The sequence below is a fragment of the Suncus etruscus genome, chromosome 7 (assembly GCF_024139225.1).
Source record: "Suncus etruscus isolate mSunEtr1 chromosome 7, mSunEtr1.pri.cur, whole genome shotgun sequence".
In the NCBI taxonomy this organism is placed as follows: Eukaryota; Metazoa; Chordata; class Mammalia; order Eulipotyphla; family Soricidae; genus Suncus; species Suncus etruscus.
The window spans coordinates 90,111,988-90,127,480 of NC_064854.1; the positions used below are offsets into that span (position 1 = coordinate 90,111,988).

The 15,493-nt window shown below is 36.5% G+C and overlaps 1 protein-coding gene across 1 annotated transcript in view; it reads left to right on the plus strand.

The window, feature by feature from the left end:
• The window catches only part of DNAH9 (dynein axonemal heavy chain 9), a 704,007-nt gene that overhangs the window by 42,489 nt on the left and 646,025 nt on the right, over positions 1 to 15,493 (plus strand). The window contains exons 11-12 of the mRNA XM_049776731.1: positions 2,273 to 2,341; positions 11,479 to 11,605. Of these exons, the coding sequence (XP_049632688.1) occupies positions 2,273 to 2,341; positions 11,479 to 11,605 (196 nt within the window). The remainder of the gene's footprint in view (positions 1 to 2,272; positions 2,342 to 11,478; positions 11,606 to 15,493) is intronic.

Genomic DNA, 15,493 nt, shown 5'->3' on the forward strand with positions numbered 1-15,493 from the left:
TGGTAATTTCTCAATTACCAATTTTCTTTCTTTGCCTAATCATCAATATCACTTTCTTTCTTGGGGATTTCTATTATTCTTACCTTGTTCCTCTTGGCCTCATCTCACACTTCTCTTACATGTTTTTCATTATTTTTAGTCATTTTTTCATATTCTGTAGTCTTTTAGAGGTCTCTTGCATCTCATATCGAACACACAAGTTTTTTTTTTTGGGGGGGGGCACACCCGGTGTTGCTCAGGGGTTACTCCTGGCTGTCTGCTCAGAAATAGCTCCTGGCAGGCACAGGGGACCATATGGGACACCGGGATTCGAACCAACCACCTTTGGTCCTGGATCAGCTGCTTGCAAGGCAAACGCCGTTGTGCTATCTCTCCGGGTCCGAACACACAAGTTTTATCCTAAAATATAGTTAATCTGTTTCCCAGCACTCAAGCAGTTCTGTCATTTACCATTTTCTCATTTTTCTCATAGATATTTTATTTTTGCTTCAGTATTACTGTAGTCTGAATTCATTAAATTCCTCATTATGTTATCTCTGAGTCTTTGAGAGGTTATAGAGCTTGTTTTTACTGTACTAATTTGCTTTATGAGTTTGATGGGTTCTATGATGCTTACTCATTTTATTTATTGCAATCCAGTTATGAGACTTTCTTATTTATATTCCATTACCTTTTTATCAGGGATAACTCTGAAGGCATCAATTGAGTATTCCATCTCCTCATTTCTTCCTTTTAAATCAATTTTAATTTTACTAAGTAATTGATTAGAAAAGGATCTTTAGTTTCATTGACCCTTTTTATCTTTATGTAATTTAGGGTTCTACGATTTCTTATTACTCTACTTTTGTGATTTTTTTCTGGTACATGTGATAGAAACTAGCTAATAATATATGCATGGCATTGTGTTTATGGTCAGTCAGTGCTCATCCAGAATTTGTGACATTATTGGAGTCTGTTTGTTGGAATCAAATTTTTTTGTACTAAATTGAACCTCAGAAACACACTGGCCCATGTATCAAGATACATGACAAGTGTTTAATAATAGTAGTTATCATGGAAATGTAAACTAAAATTACATGACAAATCAAAGCATGCTTGTAAAAATAGCTTTCATCAAAATGGTAATAACAAATATTAACAAGAATTTTATAGAGAAAACGTAATTTAGTACACTGATGATAAGATATAAATTAATGTAACCATTGTGGAAAACAATATGGATATTAATTCCCATTAAAAAGAACTACCATATGTTCCCAAAATTCCATATTGGTATATATGCTTGGAAAAAATGAATACACTAAAGTTAGAATTATCTGCATCTATGTTTATAGCATTATAATAAATCTTGTTATTTGTTAAAGACCATAAGTATAGTATGTTAAATAAAATAAAATATAGAAAGTAAATGACTATATTATCTTGTTTGAATATTGAATATTTCAGAAAAGATAACCAAATTCATAGAAAAAGAGAAGATTTGTGTCGTTTGGTTATTAAGGTGGAGAATGGAAGGGTGAGAGAATTTAATGAAGTGGTCAAAAGGTTGGGACTTGGGCCCGGAGAGATAGCACAGCGGCATTTGCCTTGCAAGCAGCCGATCCAGGACCAAAGGTAGTTGGTTCGAATCCCGGTGTCCTATATGGTCCCCCGTGCCTGCCAGGAGCTATTTCTGAGCAGACAGCCAGGAGTAACCCCTGAGCATCGCCGGGTGTGGCCCAAAAACAAAAACAAACAAACAAAAAAAGGTTGGGACTCTATATGAGATGGCTTTCTTTGACTTAAATTGGTCCCAAAGGAGGAGGCAGTCATTCCTCATGGCCTGTAGATGACGATCAGAAAAAATGAAAGATAGGGGAAGTTAGTGTAGTGGATGTATGCCTAACATTAAAGTGGCCTAGGTTGCTATTAGGTATAACATCATATGGTCCTGATACTATATGATCCCCTGAGTAGGTCTAATGCAGCTCTAGAAGCCCTTTCTGCAATGTGTGGAAAGCATAATCCCTAAAGGCAGCATAGCATCTGTAGGTCTTTGCATCTTTGCACTAAAACGTAGGTCCCGTTGGCCAAGAATCTCTGGTGAGACAATCCCGGGTCAAACCCCAGGAAACCTAAAAAGAAATTAAGAATAATGTAGGTTCATTTAAAGGTATTTTAAAATTAGTCTTAGAATCAACCCATTCTCTTTTTTACAGACTGAAGTTTGATATCTGAATAATTTTGTTAACTTTTTCTAATTCTGTCTTTTTCTTCTTTTTCAACCAAATAGATGCCTAGAATCTGCTGAAGGAAAACAAATGAAAAAACAATATGAAGACATGGTCTCATTGCTGGAAAAGTAAGCAGTTTGTGAGATTTTGTTGGTCGGAAAATTTCATGGCCACAATGATATGTTTTTTAGTTCTGAAATTATACATATTACAGAGTGAATTTGAAATGTCATTCTTTGTTGGATGTTATAGCCATGATATTAATGAGAATGGTGTCCAAGTATTTGGTCTCTAAAGAATGTGACTCTATTCTAGAAACAAAAACAGATATTTTTTCAAGAAATTTTTATTGGAACATAAAATTGGCTAAAGTAGTAAAAGTACAGTACTCCTTGTCTTACTCCAAATTAGAATTTCATAGCAGCTTCTCACTAAGAAGAAATCAACGGTTTATTATGTTCAAATACAGAATACAAGTTTAAAATGTTTCTTGAGTCGTTTTGTGGAGAAAACATATAAATGAATGTTTTATATGGGCAGATTCTTTTTCTGCTTTAAAACTGCAGTGAATTATTGGGATAGGTTTAGTGCCTATATGCTTGCATTTTTATCAAATCTGATGTTATGACTTGGCCTTTCTCCACCTGCATCATTACAACATGACTTGGAAAGCTTTCCTTTTTTTCCATATTATTATTATTTTATTATGTTTTATTTTTCTATTTTCTCTCTATTTTTAATAACTTTGCTTTTTGTCATCCTGAAACAAATGTATTAGAAGTTATGACAACTATGTGGTACATTTTCATTAAATAAATTTAAAATAAAAAGAATAACTACAATGTAACTATACTGTGAAAAATACATTTTTATCTCAAAATTGGAATATTAGCACTTCAGTATTTACAAATGTATTCAGTCAATTTTACTATCTTTGTGAACAGAGATATAATTATATACAGTTATATGGATAATTGCTTCTTTCCAATGCACATAGCAACCAAGCAGGAAAAAGTAACAGTTAAATTCTCTACATCAGATAAAAATCATTATGATTAAACTAGATTTCAACAAATTCCTGGACTTGAAAATAATGGTTAAGTTAAAAGAGGAGTCAGGAGTACCCACATATTTCCCCATTCACACTTGTTCATTTATTTTGTTTTGGGGCCACACCTGGCAGTGCTCAGGGCTGACTCCTGTATCTGTGCTCAGGAATCACTTTTAATGAGGCTAGGAGGATCATATTTGGTGCCAATGATTCAACTCTGTTTGACAGGATGTAAGGCAAGTGCCCCTCCCACAGTATTATTGCTTAGGCCCTTTATACTTGTTCAAAAAAGCTGTTAATGTGACATGGCATTTTCTAGGTGAGAAAACAAAGCTGTATAAATGTGACAGTCTGTTAAAGCTATAATTTACTGAATCAAACTTGATCAGAAATTCAAGTCTGAATTTTTTTATAGAAAAATAAAATGTTTATGAGATTCTAGAAATACAATTATGGTACAAAATAGACACTACTTGTTCCTGCTGATATTATTGAAATTACAGATTTGCCTATACACATATAAAATATTTAAGTTCAAAGTATAATGAACTGTTAGTACAGCAGTTAGTACATGCCTTGCATGTACCCAATCCAGGTTTGCTCCCTGTATTCTATATGGTCCCCTGAATTACCAGGAATAATTCCTTAGTGCAGAGCCAGAAGCCCTGAGCATCACCAGACATGGCCCAAAAGCAAAACAAATAAAGAACAGTACATCATGTTCTTTTCTACCTCTCTTAATTTGCTAAGTGACTATTAATAAACACTTATGATTACTGGGTAGAATATAAAAACCCTTTCCTATTATTTTTCCATCTAAGTATCTCACTCAAGACACATATAATATAACTTATAGTACAATACAACTGGATTTTTATTTCTCTTTTTTTCAAATTATAAATGGTTGGTAACAGGTTCCTTAATAGTTATGGCAGGTGTAGGTCCCACATGAGTCCATATATAACCCTTTTCTGGTCTGGTGGGAACTGTGGGAAATGGTGACGAGCGTGACTTAAAATATTCAAAAGGCTCATGGCAAACAAATTCCAAATATTCCATCTTTCTTGGAAGATCCTCCTCTTGCCCTATAATGTAGAATGCAGGATCAAATTTGTCCCGTCTTGCACACGCTGCACGTGGGCTTCAGGCCCAGCAGCACGGTGGCCTGCTTGGGTGCCCCCCAGGGTGCAGTGACACAGGAATGGCACCTGGCAATGGAGAGGCTGTGGGGGCCAGCATTCCTTGATGTGACCTTCACCTCCATCTCTAATCTTGCCCTGCCTATCCCCACAAATTCAGATGCTCTACTCACCATTCCCATCAATCTATTGTTTTTCACTTCTATAATTTAGCAATTTCTCTTCTGCCAAGAACACTCACTCCCCCTTCATCTACTCACCTGAAATTTAGTCAAGTGTTGTATCACCTTTGTTTACACAAAATATTTCCTTGTGTTTTCCTTGTTAATCCAGCTCATCTCCTGTCATTAGTACCTATGCCCTTTATAGTTTTGAGATGTACTTCCTACATCTTCTACTAGCAGCACTTAAATAAATTGTTTATACACTATTTGTCCTCAAACCTAAAGCATAGTAATAATGATCGTAAACAATGTGGATTAATGTGAGAGAAAATATGATTAAATTTATTTTTATTTATTTATTTTGGTTTTTTGGTCACCCGGTGACACTCAGGTATTACTCCTGGCTATGCTCAGAAGTCACTCCTGGCTTGGGGGATCATATAGGACACCCAGGGATTGAACCATGGTCTGTCCTGGGTTAGCGCTGGCATGGCAGACACCTTACCTCTAGTGCCACCTCACCGGCCCAATAAATTTTTATAACACTAATTGACACTAAACGCAACATAACCTATTTCCTCCAAAATATTCTCTCTAATATCCCCTGATTGAGGGTATGGCACTATTAAAAATAGAGGGAACTGCTTAAAAGGCCATGTATGACTAAGTCAAAGACTTTGAGTTAAGAATATTTACTATACAATAATATCTTCTGTCTGGAGGTGAGTTGATACGCCCGGAAAGGGGGAAGGCACTGAAATCTGCTGGAACTCAGATGCCAGCACCTATCTCTGACTGTCTCCTGTGCTGCACTGCATTCTTGGCCTGATTTCATCCTGTCTGTAGCTTCATCTGTGCATGGCTAGCCTTCCCAGGAGGTGAGTTGATACGCCCAGAAAGGGAGGAGCCAAGGGAGCGAGGCCACATAGTGAAGCAGAGTGGCTGCACACATCATTTAGCCAATGAATACAACCACAACACGTAGAAAAACCCACAAATCAAGTGTGACAATGGGGAAGCAATGCAGGCCAGCGCCAGACATAGAAAATGAAGACGGCAAATCAGATGACCAAAACATGGCCAACCAACTAGTCAGTCTCTCAGATAAGGAGTTTAGAGTCGAAATATGGAAGATGCTCAAAGAACTAAAAGGAAGTATAGAAGAGAACACTAATAAGAATCAAGAGAATATGAAGATAGAAATCAGAAAACTCCAAACTAAAATTTCAGGTCAAATAACAGGTCTGAAAAACTCAGTAGATGAATTGAAGAAAAACATGGATGAGCTTTCCCATGGGTTAACAGCAGCCGAGGATAGAATTAGTACACTGGAAGATGAGATAAATAACTACTCCATAAAGCAGAAGAGATTGGAAAAAAGCCTTAAAGCAAATGATCAAACAATGGAAAAGTTACTCAAAGAATGGGAACAGATGAAAATAGAAGTCTATGATAAGCTCAATGAAAACAACTTAAGAATCTTTGGAGTCCCAGAGACCCAGGAAGAAAATATCCAGGAAGAATCAACGGTCAAGAACATCATTAAAGAGAAACTACCAGAGCTAAAGAATACATGTGATTAAATCCTGCATGCCCAAAGAGTACCAACTAAAAGAGACCACAGAAAAAACACCCGAGACACATCCTAGTCACAATGATGAATCCACAGATAGAGACAGAATTCTGAAAGCAGCAAAATCAAAAAGAGATATTGCATTCAAGGGAACATCCTTGAAATTTACTGCAGACCTGTCACCAGAAACACTCAATGCCAGAAAGCAGTGGTGGGACATAGTGACAAAACTCAATGAAATAAATGCTTCACCTAGAATACTGCACCCAGCAAAACTCACTTTCAGGTTTGAAGGAACAATACATGGTTTCACAGACAAACAACAGCTCAGAAACTTCACAGACTCAAAACCAGTCTTAAGAGAAAAACTGAAAGATGTACTTTAAGACAAGTCTGACCAACAGACGCACCAAAATTTGATATAAAGATGGCACTAACTCCCAGGACAATTCTTTCTCTCAATGTCAATGGACTAAATGCACCAATTAACAGACACAGAGTGGCTAAATGGATCAAAAAACTCAATCCAACCTTCTGCTGCCTACAAGAAACGCATCTGAATAGTCAGAACAAACATAGACTCAAAATAAAAGGCTGGAGGAAAATCATCCAGGCAAACAACACCCATAAAAAAGCTGGAGTGGCCATACTAATATCAGATGATGCAAACTTTATACTCAGGAAAGATGTAAGGGACAAAGATGGACATTTTACATTAATCAAGGGATATGTAGAGCAGGAAGAAATCACTCTCCTAAACATATATGCACCGAATGAGGGGCCAGCAAAATATTTTATACAATTGTTGATGAATCTGAAAAATAATATCTATAACAAAACAATAATTGTGGGAGACCTCAACATGGCCTTTTCAACATTCGATAGGTCAACCAGACTGAAACACAACAAGAATATACTAGACCTAAAAAGAGAAATGGAAGAAAGAGGCCTAGTAGATATATACAGGACACTCCACCCCAAGAAACCTGGATACACATTCTTCTCTAATGTACATGGGAGATTTTCCAGGATAGACTACATGCTAGCAAATAAAACATACCTCCATAATATTAAGAGGATAAAAATTTTGCAGGCTACCTTCACTGACCACAAGGCCTTGAAATTATATGTGAACTACAAAGGGACACAGAAAAAAAATTAATACCTGGAAGTTCAACAGCCTAATACTGAATAACCAGTGGGTCTGAAATAAAATCAAAGAGAAATTCAAAACCTTCCTAGAAACAAATGACAATGGAGACACAAACTATCAGAACCTATGGGCAACAGCAAAAGTGGTACTGAGAGGAAAAATTATAGCTTTGCAAGCACACACCAGGAAAGAAAAAGGGGCATACCTGAACAGATTAATGACGCATCTCATAGAATTAGAAAGTGCTCAACAAAAGGAATGAAAAATAGGGAGACAGAAGGAAATAACAATGCTGAGAGCAGAAATCAATGAAGTGGAAACCCAAAAAAAATTCCGAAAGATCAACGAAAGCAAAGTTGGTTCTTTGAAACAATAAACAAGATTGATAGACCACTGGCAAAACGAACAGAGAGAGAGAGAGAGAGAGAGAGAGAGAGAGAGAGAGAGAGAGAGACTTGATAACTCATATTAGGAATGAAAAAGGAGAGATCACTACTGATATGGCAGAGATTCAAAAGGTAATCAGAAACTACTTTGAGAAACTTTATGCCACTAAAAATGAGAACCTGAAGAAATGAATAAATTCTTGGACTCTTATAACCACCCACGGTTGAATAAAGAGGATGTAGCATATCTAAACAACTCCATCACTATTAAGGAAATTAAGAAAGTAATCAAATGTCTGCCCAAAAAACAAAAGCCCAGGCCCAGATGGATTCACTAATGAATTCTTTCATACCTTTCAAGAGGAACTACTACCAATCCTGGCAAGACTCTTTCATAAAATCAAGAAACCAGGAACACTTCCAAATAGCTTTTATGAAGCCAACATCATCTTGATACCTAAACCAGACAGAGATGCTACCAAAAAAGAAAATTACAGACCAATATCGCTGATGAACACAGATGCATAGATCCTCAACAAAATCCTGGCAAATAGGATCCAATGCCTCATTAAGAAGATCATCCACTATGATCAAGTAGGTTTCATCCCGGGAATGCAAGGCTTGTTTAACATCGTAAATCTATCAACATAACACACAACATCAACAACAAGAAAAATAAAAATCACATGATCATATCAATAGATGAAGAGAAAGCATTTGATAAGGTCCAGCTCCCATACTTTATCAAAACTCACAGCAAGATGGGAATGGAAGGAACCTTTCTCAATCTAGTTGAAGCCATCTACCACAAGCCAGAGGCAAATATTATCCTCAATGGAGAAACACTAAAAGCCTTCCCTCTAAATTCTGGCACAAGACAAGGCTGTCCTCTCTCACCACTCCTATTCAACATAGCACTGGAAGTCCTTGCTATAGCGATTAGGCAAGAAAAATATATCAAGGGAATCCAGATAGGAAAGGAAGAAGTAAAGCTCTCTCTTTTTGCAAATGACATGATACTCTACTTAGAAAACCCTAAAGACTCTACCAAAAAGCTTCTAGAAATAATAAACTCATATAGCAATGTGGCAGGTTACAAAATTAACACACAAAAATCAATGGCCTTTCTATACACCAATAATAATAATAATAAAGAAATGGATATTAAGAAAACAACTCCATTCACAATAGTGCCACACACTCAAACATCTTGTAATCAACTTGACTAAAAATGTGAAGGACCTATACAAAGAAAACTATAAAACTCTGCTACAAGAAAAAAGAGAGGACACGAGGAAATGGAAGCACATACCCTACTCATGGATTGGCAGGATTAACATCATAAAAAGGGCAATACTCCCCAAAACATTGTACAGATTTAATGTGATCCTACTAAAGATACCCATGATATTCTTCAAAGAAATGGATCAGGCATTTTTGAAATTCATTTGGAACAATAAACTCCCTAGAATAGCTAAAGCAATCATAGGGAAAAAATATGAGAGGAATTACTTTTCCCAACTTTAAAGTTTACTACAAAGTGATAGTTAACAAAACAGCATGGTATTGGAATAAAGACGGGCCCTCAGATCAGTGGAATAAGCTTGAATACTCAGAGAATGTTCTCCAGACATACAATCACCTAAGCAAGAGATCTTAAATGGAGCAAAGAAAGCCTCTTCAACAAGTGGTGTTGGTACCGCTGGCTAGCCACTGCAAAAAAATTGAACTTAGACCCCCAGTTAACATCATATATGAAGATAAAATCTGAATGGATTAAAGACCTCAATATCAGACATAAAACCATAAGATATATAAAACAAAACGTAGGTAAAACACTCCAGGACATTGAGACTACAGGCATCTTCAAGGAGGAAACTGCACTTTCCAAGCAAGTGAAAGCAGAGATTAACAGATGGGAATATATTAAGCTGAGAAGCTTCTGCACCTCAAAGGAAATAGCGCCCAGAATACAAGAGCCCCCAACTAAGTGGGAGAAAATATTCTCCCAATACCCATCAGATAAGGGGCTAATCTCCAAAATATACAAGGCACTGACAGAACTTTACAAGAAAAAAAACATATCTAATCCCATCAAAAAATGGGGAGAAGAAATGGACAGACACTTTGACAAAGAAATACAAATGGTCAAAAGACACATGAAAAAATGCTCCACATCACTAATCATCAGGGAGATGCAAATCAAAATAACAATGAGGTACCACCTCACACCACAGAGATTGGCACACATTACAAAGAATGTGAACAATCAGTGTTGGTGTGGATGTGGAGAGAAAGAAACTCTTATCCATTGCTGGTGGAATGTGGTCTAGTTCAACCTTTATGGAAAGCGATATGGAGATTCCTCCAAAAACTGGAAATCGAGCTCCCATATGATCCAGCTATACCACTCCTAGGAAGACAATAATACAATACAAAGATCCCTTCCTGGGGCCGGGCGGTGGCGCTAAAGGTAAGGTGCCTGCCTTGCCTGCGCTAGCCTTGGACGGACCGCGGTTCGATCCCCCAGTGTCCCATATGGTCCCCCAAGCCAGGAGCAACTTCTGAGCACATAGCCAGGAGTAACCCCTGAGCATTACCGGGTGTGGCCCAAAAACAAACAAACAAAAAAAAATCCCTTCCTTTCATCTATATATTTTCAGCACTATTTACCTTAGCAAGACTCTGGAAACAGCCAAGATACCCTTCAATAGATGAATGGCTAAAGAAACTATGGTATATATACAGAATGGAATATTATGCAGCTGTCAGGAGAGATGAAGTCATGAAATTTTCCTATACATGGATGTACATGGAATCTGTTATGCGGAGAAAGACATAGAATGGTCTCACTCATTTATGGGTTTTAGAAAAATGAAAGACATTCTTGCAATAATAATTTTCAGACACAAAAGAGAGGAGGGCTGGAAGTTACAGCCTACCTCATGAAGCTCACCACAAACAGGGATGATTTTAGTTAGAGAAATAACTACATTGTGAACTATCCTAACAATGAGAATATATGAGGGAAATAGAAAGCCTGTCTAGAGTACAGGTGGGAGTAGGGTGAGAGGAGGGAGATTTGGAACATTGGAGATGGGAATGTTACACTGGTGATGGGTGGTGTTCTTTACATTGCTGAAACCTAAACACAATTATGTATGTAATCAAGTTGTCTAAATAAAATATATAAAAAATAACATATAGTATATCTTTTAAATAAAAAAATAGTATCTTCTGCTAATACTATATACATATACAGGTTTCTCCTTTGCCATCTTGAGGTATAAGTTCCCATGAATTCTTTAGTAAGTTAAAATGGCACAAAAGTTTCATACATTTATATAAAAATGTTTTTGAGCACTCAAGAACCTGATAATAACCTGTCAAATCATAAAAAGTACATAAAATCTAAATAACAGCAATATCTAATAAAAGTGGGAAGGATAATAAATATGCAGCTGTAGAACATACTTTATAGAAAAGAAATTTGGTGGTGATTCATCTCATTGAACAAGGTACATGCTATGCACTGTATTCTGCAAAATAAAAGCTGAATGTGTTATTATAAATCTTTCTTGTAGTAGACAGAGTAATATTTTTATTTCTTTTAACTAGATAAAGTAAGTACCAATAAAGGTCTTTCATGAAATTTAAGTGATGTATGATGAACTTTTAGTAGATACTTATAATATTATATATTATATTGTTCTAGGTTTATCATATAATTTCTTATATTATAAAATATAGGCATATTTGTTATTATTATTGGCAATACCTATTACTCTCATCCTCACAGGTATGAAACAAGACTCTATGAAGATTGGTGTGATACAGTAGCAGAGAAGTCTCAATATAATCTTTCTCAGTCTCTTCTGAAACGTGACCCAGAGACAAAACATATAACAGTCAACTTTAACCCACAGGTATTTAGAGTGGCAGTAACTTACTTTTGGATTTTAGGGGTGGGGGGAGTTGGACCACACCTGGTGATGCTTAAGGGTTACTCCTGGCTATGCGTTCAGAAATCTTTCCTGGCTTGGGGGACCATGTGGGATACCAGGGATTGAACCAAGATCTGTCCTGGGTCAGCCATGTGCAAAGCAAATGTCCTACCACAGTGGTATTGCTCCAGCCCCTTACTTTTAGATTTTAAAGAGTTTTATTCAATTATATTTTATATATAGAAAAATACTTTTTAATTAATTGCTTTATTTAAGCACTGTGGTTAAAATATTGTTCATTGTTTTTAGTCATAGAATGAACAACATCCTTCACCAGTGCACCCTTCTGCCATCAAAGCCTCCTGTTTTCCTCCCACCTGCCAAGCCCCACCCCACCTGTCTTTAAGGTGCTTCTCTCTTTTTCAATCTCTTTCCTTTTTGATGCTGTGCTTTGCACTAATATCAATGGATGGGTGCCTACTATGCAACTTTCTTCACTTTCAACATCAGGTTCTTGTCCATAGTGATCAGTTCCAACTGTCATTGTCAGAGTAGACTCAACTCTAACTGTACCAACTACTCTTTGTGGCAGGCTTCCTACTCTGGGCTGTACTGCCTTAACCTTATTTCTCTTGTCTCTGAATTTTATTACCATACTATCTCTTGTTTTTCTTTTTTTTGTTTTTTTTTGTTTTTTTTTTTTTGTTTTTGGGCCACACCCGGCAGTGCTCAGGGGTTACTCCTGGCTGTCTGCTCAGAAATAGCTCCTGGCGGGCCCGGAGAGATAGCACAGCGGCGTTTGCCTTGCAAGCAGCCGATCCAGGACCAAAGGTGGTTGGTTCGAATCCCGGTGTCCCATATGGTCCCCCGTGCCTGCCAGGAGCTATTTCTGAGCAGACAGCCAGGAGTAACTCCTGAGCATCGCCGGGTGTGGCCCAAAAACCAAAAAAAAAAAAAAAAAAAAAAGAAATAGCTCCTGGCAAGCACAGGGGACCATATGGGACACCGGGATTTGAACCAACCACCTTAGGTCCTGGATTGGCTGCTCGCAAGGCAAACACCGCTGTGCTATCTCTCCAGGCCCTTGTTTTTCTTATATCCCACAAATGAATGAGATTATACTGTTCCTAGCCCTTTCCTCTGACTTCTTTCATTCAGCATAATAGTCTCCATGTCCACCCATGTATAAGCAAATATGACTTCATTTTCCTAACAGATACATTTAATTTTGTATTTCATTGTGAAGATGTACTGAAGTTTCATTATCCACTTCTCTGTTGCTGGCCATCTAGTTTTTTCCAGATTCTGGCTATTATAAATAGTGATGTGCTGAACATATGAGTGCAGAGGGCATTTTTGTATTTTGGTTTTGTATTTCTGGGGGATATCCCTAGGAGTGTTATTGCTGTGTCATATGAGAACTCAATGTCTGGATTTTTAGAATGTCCATATTGTTTTCCATAAAGGCAGGATTAGTCTGCATTTCCACCAGCAGTGAATGAGAATCCCTTTCTAACCTACCCTCGCCAGCACACGTTGTTTTTGTTTTTCTTTGTTTATTATGTTTTGTTTTGTTTTGTGATGTGTGCTAGTTTCTATGGTATGAGATAATATCTCATTGTTGTTTTTATTTGAATCTCCCTGTAGATTAATAATGATGAGCATTTTTCAAGATGATGTTGGTCATCATCTGGATTTCTTCTTTCAGAAAGTGTCTGTTTATATCTTCTCCCCAGTTCTGATGAAGTTTCATTTTCTTCATTGTAATGTTTAATCAGTGCCTTGTATTGCTTTAATATTAATTCCTTTTCTGACAGGCATTGTGTGAAAAAATTTTTCCATTTTGTGGGTAGCTATTTTATCCCAGTCACTATTTCCTTTGAGGTATAGAGGCTTCTGAGTATAATGTGTTCCTATTTATTTATCTATACTTCCACTTGCTTGATTAGAGGTGTTTCATCTTTGAAGATGCCTTTAAAATTAATGTTATGGAGTGTTCTGTATATGTTTTTCTTTATGTAGCTTATGGTTTCTGGTCTGATGTCAAGTCTTTAATCCATTTTGAATCAACCTTTGTGCATCGTGTTAAGGAGAGGTCTGATTTTATTCATTTATTTGCATGTAGTTGATCAGTTTTCCCAGCACCATTTATTGAAGAGGCTTTTCTTGTTCTACTTTTTGTTTCTTGCTTTCATATCAAGAGTTAATTGCTTATAGATATGTGGATCCATCTCCAGTTATTCAAATCTATTCCAGTGATCTATAGGTCTGAGTAGATTCCAATACCATGTTGCTTTAGTGACTAGTGCTTTATAGAACAATTTAATTTTGGGTAAAGTGATTCCTTCCAAATTTATCTTTGCTAACTATTGTTTAGCTATTGGTGGGTATTTATTTATCTATATGAATTTTAGGGGCATCTTGTCCATGTATTTGGTAACTGTCATGAAATTTTTATAGGGATTGTAATAATCTGTACAATGCTTTAGGAAGTATGACATTTTGATAATGTTATCCTCCCAATTCATTAGCAGTATATATGTTTCCATTTACTTGTGTCCTCTTTTATTTCTGAAGCAGTGTTGTATAGTTTCCTTTATATAGCTATTTATGTATTTAATTAAGTTGACTCCAAAGTGTTTGATTTTCTGAGGTACAATTGTAAATTTTTATTTGTTTATTTATTTTTGATTTTTGGGTCATACATGGTGATGCTCAGGGGTTACTTCTGGCTATGCGCTCAGAAATCTCTCTTGGCTTGGGGGACCCTAGAGCACGCTGGGGATCAAATGCAGTTTGTCTTACCTTAGCATATGCAAAGCAAATGCCATATCATTTGTGCCACCGCTCTGGCCCCAGGTATTGTATTTTTAATATAATTAATATATAATATTATGTATTTTCATAATTAACATGTATTAATATAATATATATAAGATAATAATTCACTGGTGCTATTTTGAATACTCAGTGTATATAAATGACAGTTGGTAAAATGTTGGAGATCCAGTCAATCTTGAAACTTTTCTCAGGAATATATAAACTAATTGGAAGTAAGAATCCCATTTCTTAACTTTTAGCAAGATATTGGTCTGGGTTTTGTTCTTCTTTAACTCCTTTAACTACTTAAAGTAGCTTTTTCAGCATATCATGTGAAAATCATTGAGTACCAAAGGCTGGAAAAAGTACATATCTAAATTATAAACTAGGTCATATTTACATATTGTATGTATGTTGTTTAAAACTTAGTTTATATTTTCATCTGCCCAAAAAGAAAAGCCCAGGCCCAGATATATTTTCTAATAATTTTTTTCAAATCTTTCAAGAGGAGCTACTACCAATCCTAGCAGGCTCTTCCATGAAATTAAAAAAACGGGAACACTCCCAAACAGCTTTTATGAAGCCAACATTACCTTGATACCAAAACCAGACAGAGATGCTGCCAAAAGAGAAAATTACAGACCAATATCCCTGATGAATGCTGATGCAAAGATCTTCAACAAAATCCTGGCAAATAAGATACAATGCATCATCAAGAAGATCATACACTACGACCAAGTAGGTTTCATCCCAGGAATGCAAGGCTGGTTTAACATCCGTAAATCTATCAACATAACACACAACATCAACAATAAGGAAAATAAAAATCACATGATCATATCAATAGACGCAGAGAAAGTATTTGATAAGGTCCAACACCCATTCTTGATCAAAACTCTCAGCAAGATGGGAATGGAAGGAACCTTTCTCAATCTAGTTCAAGCCATCTACCACAAGCCAATGGCAAATATTATCCTCAATGGAGAAAAACTAAAAGCCTATCCTCTAAATTTGGTACAAGACAAGGCTGTCCACTCTCACCACTCCTCT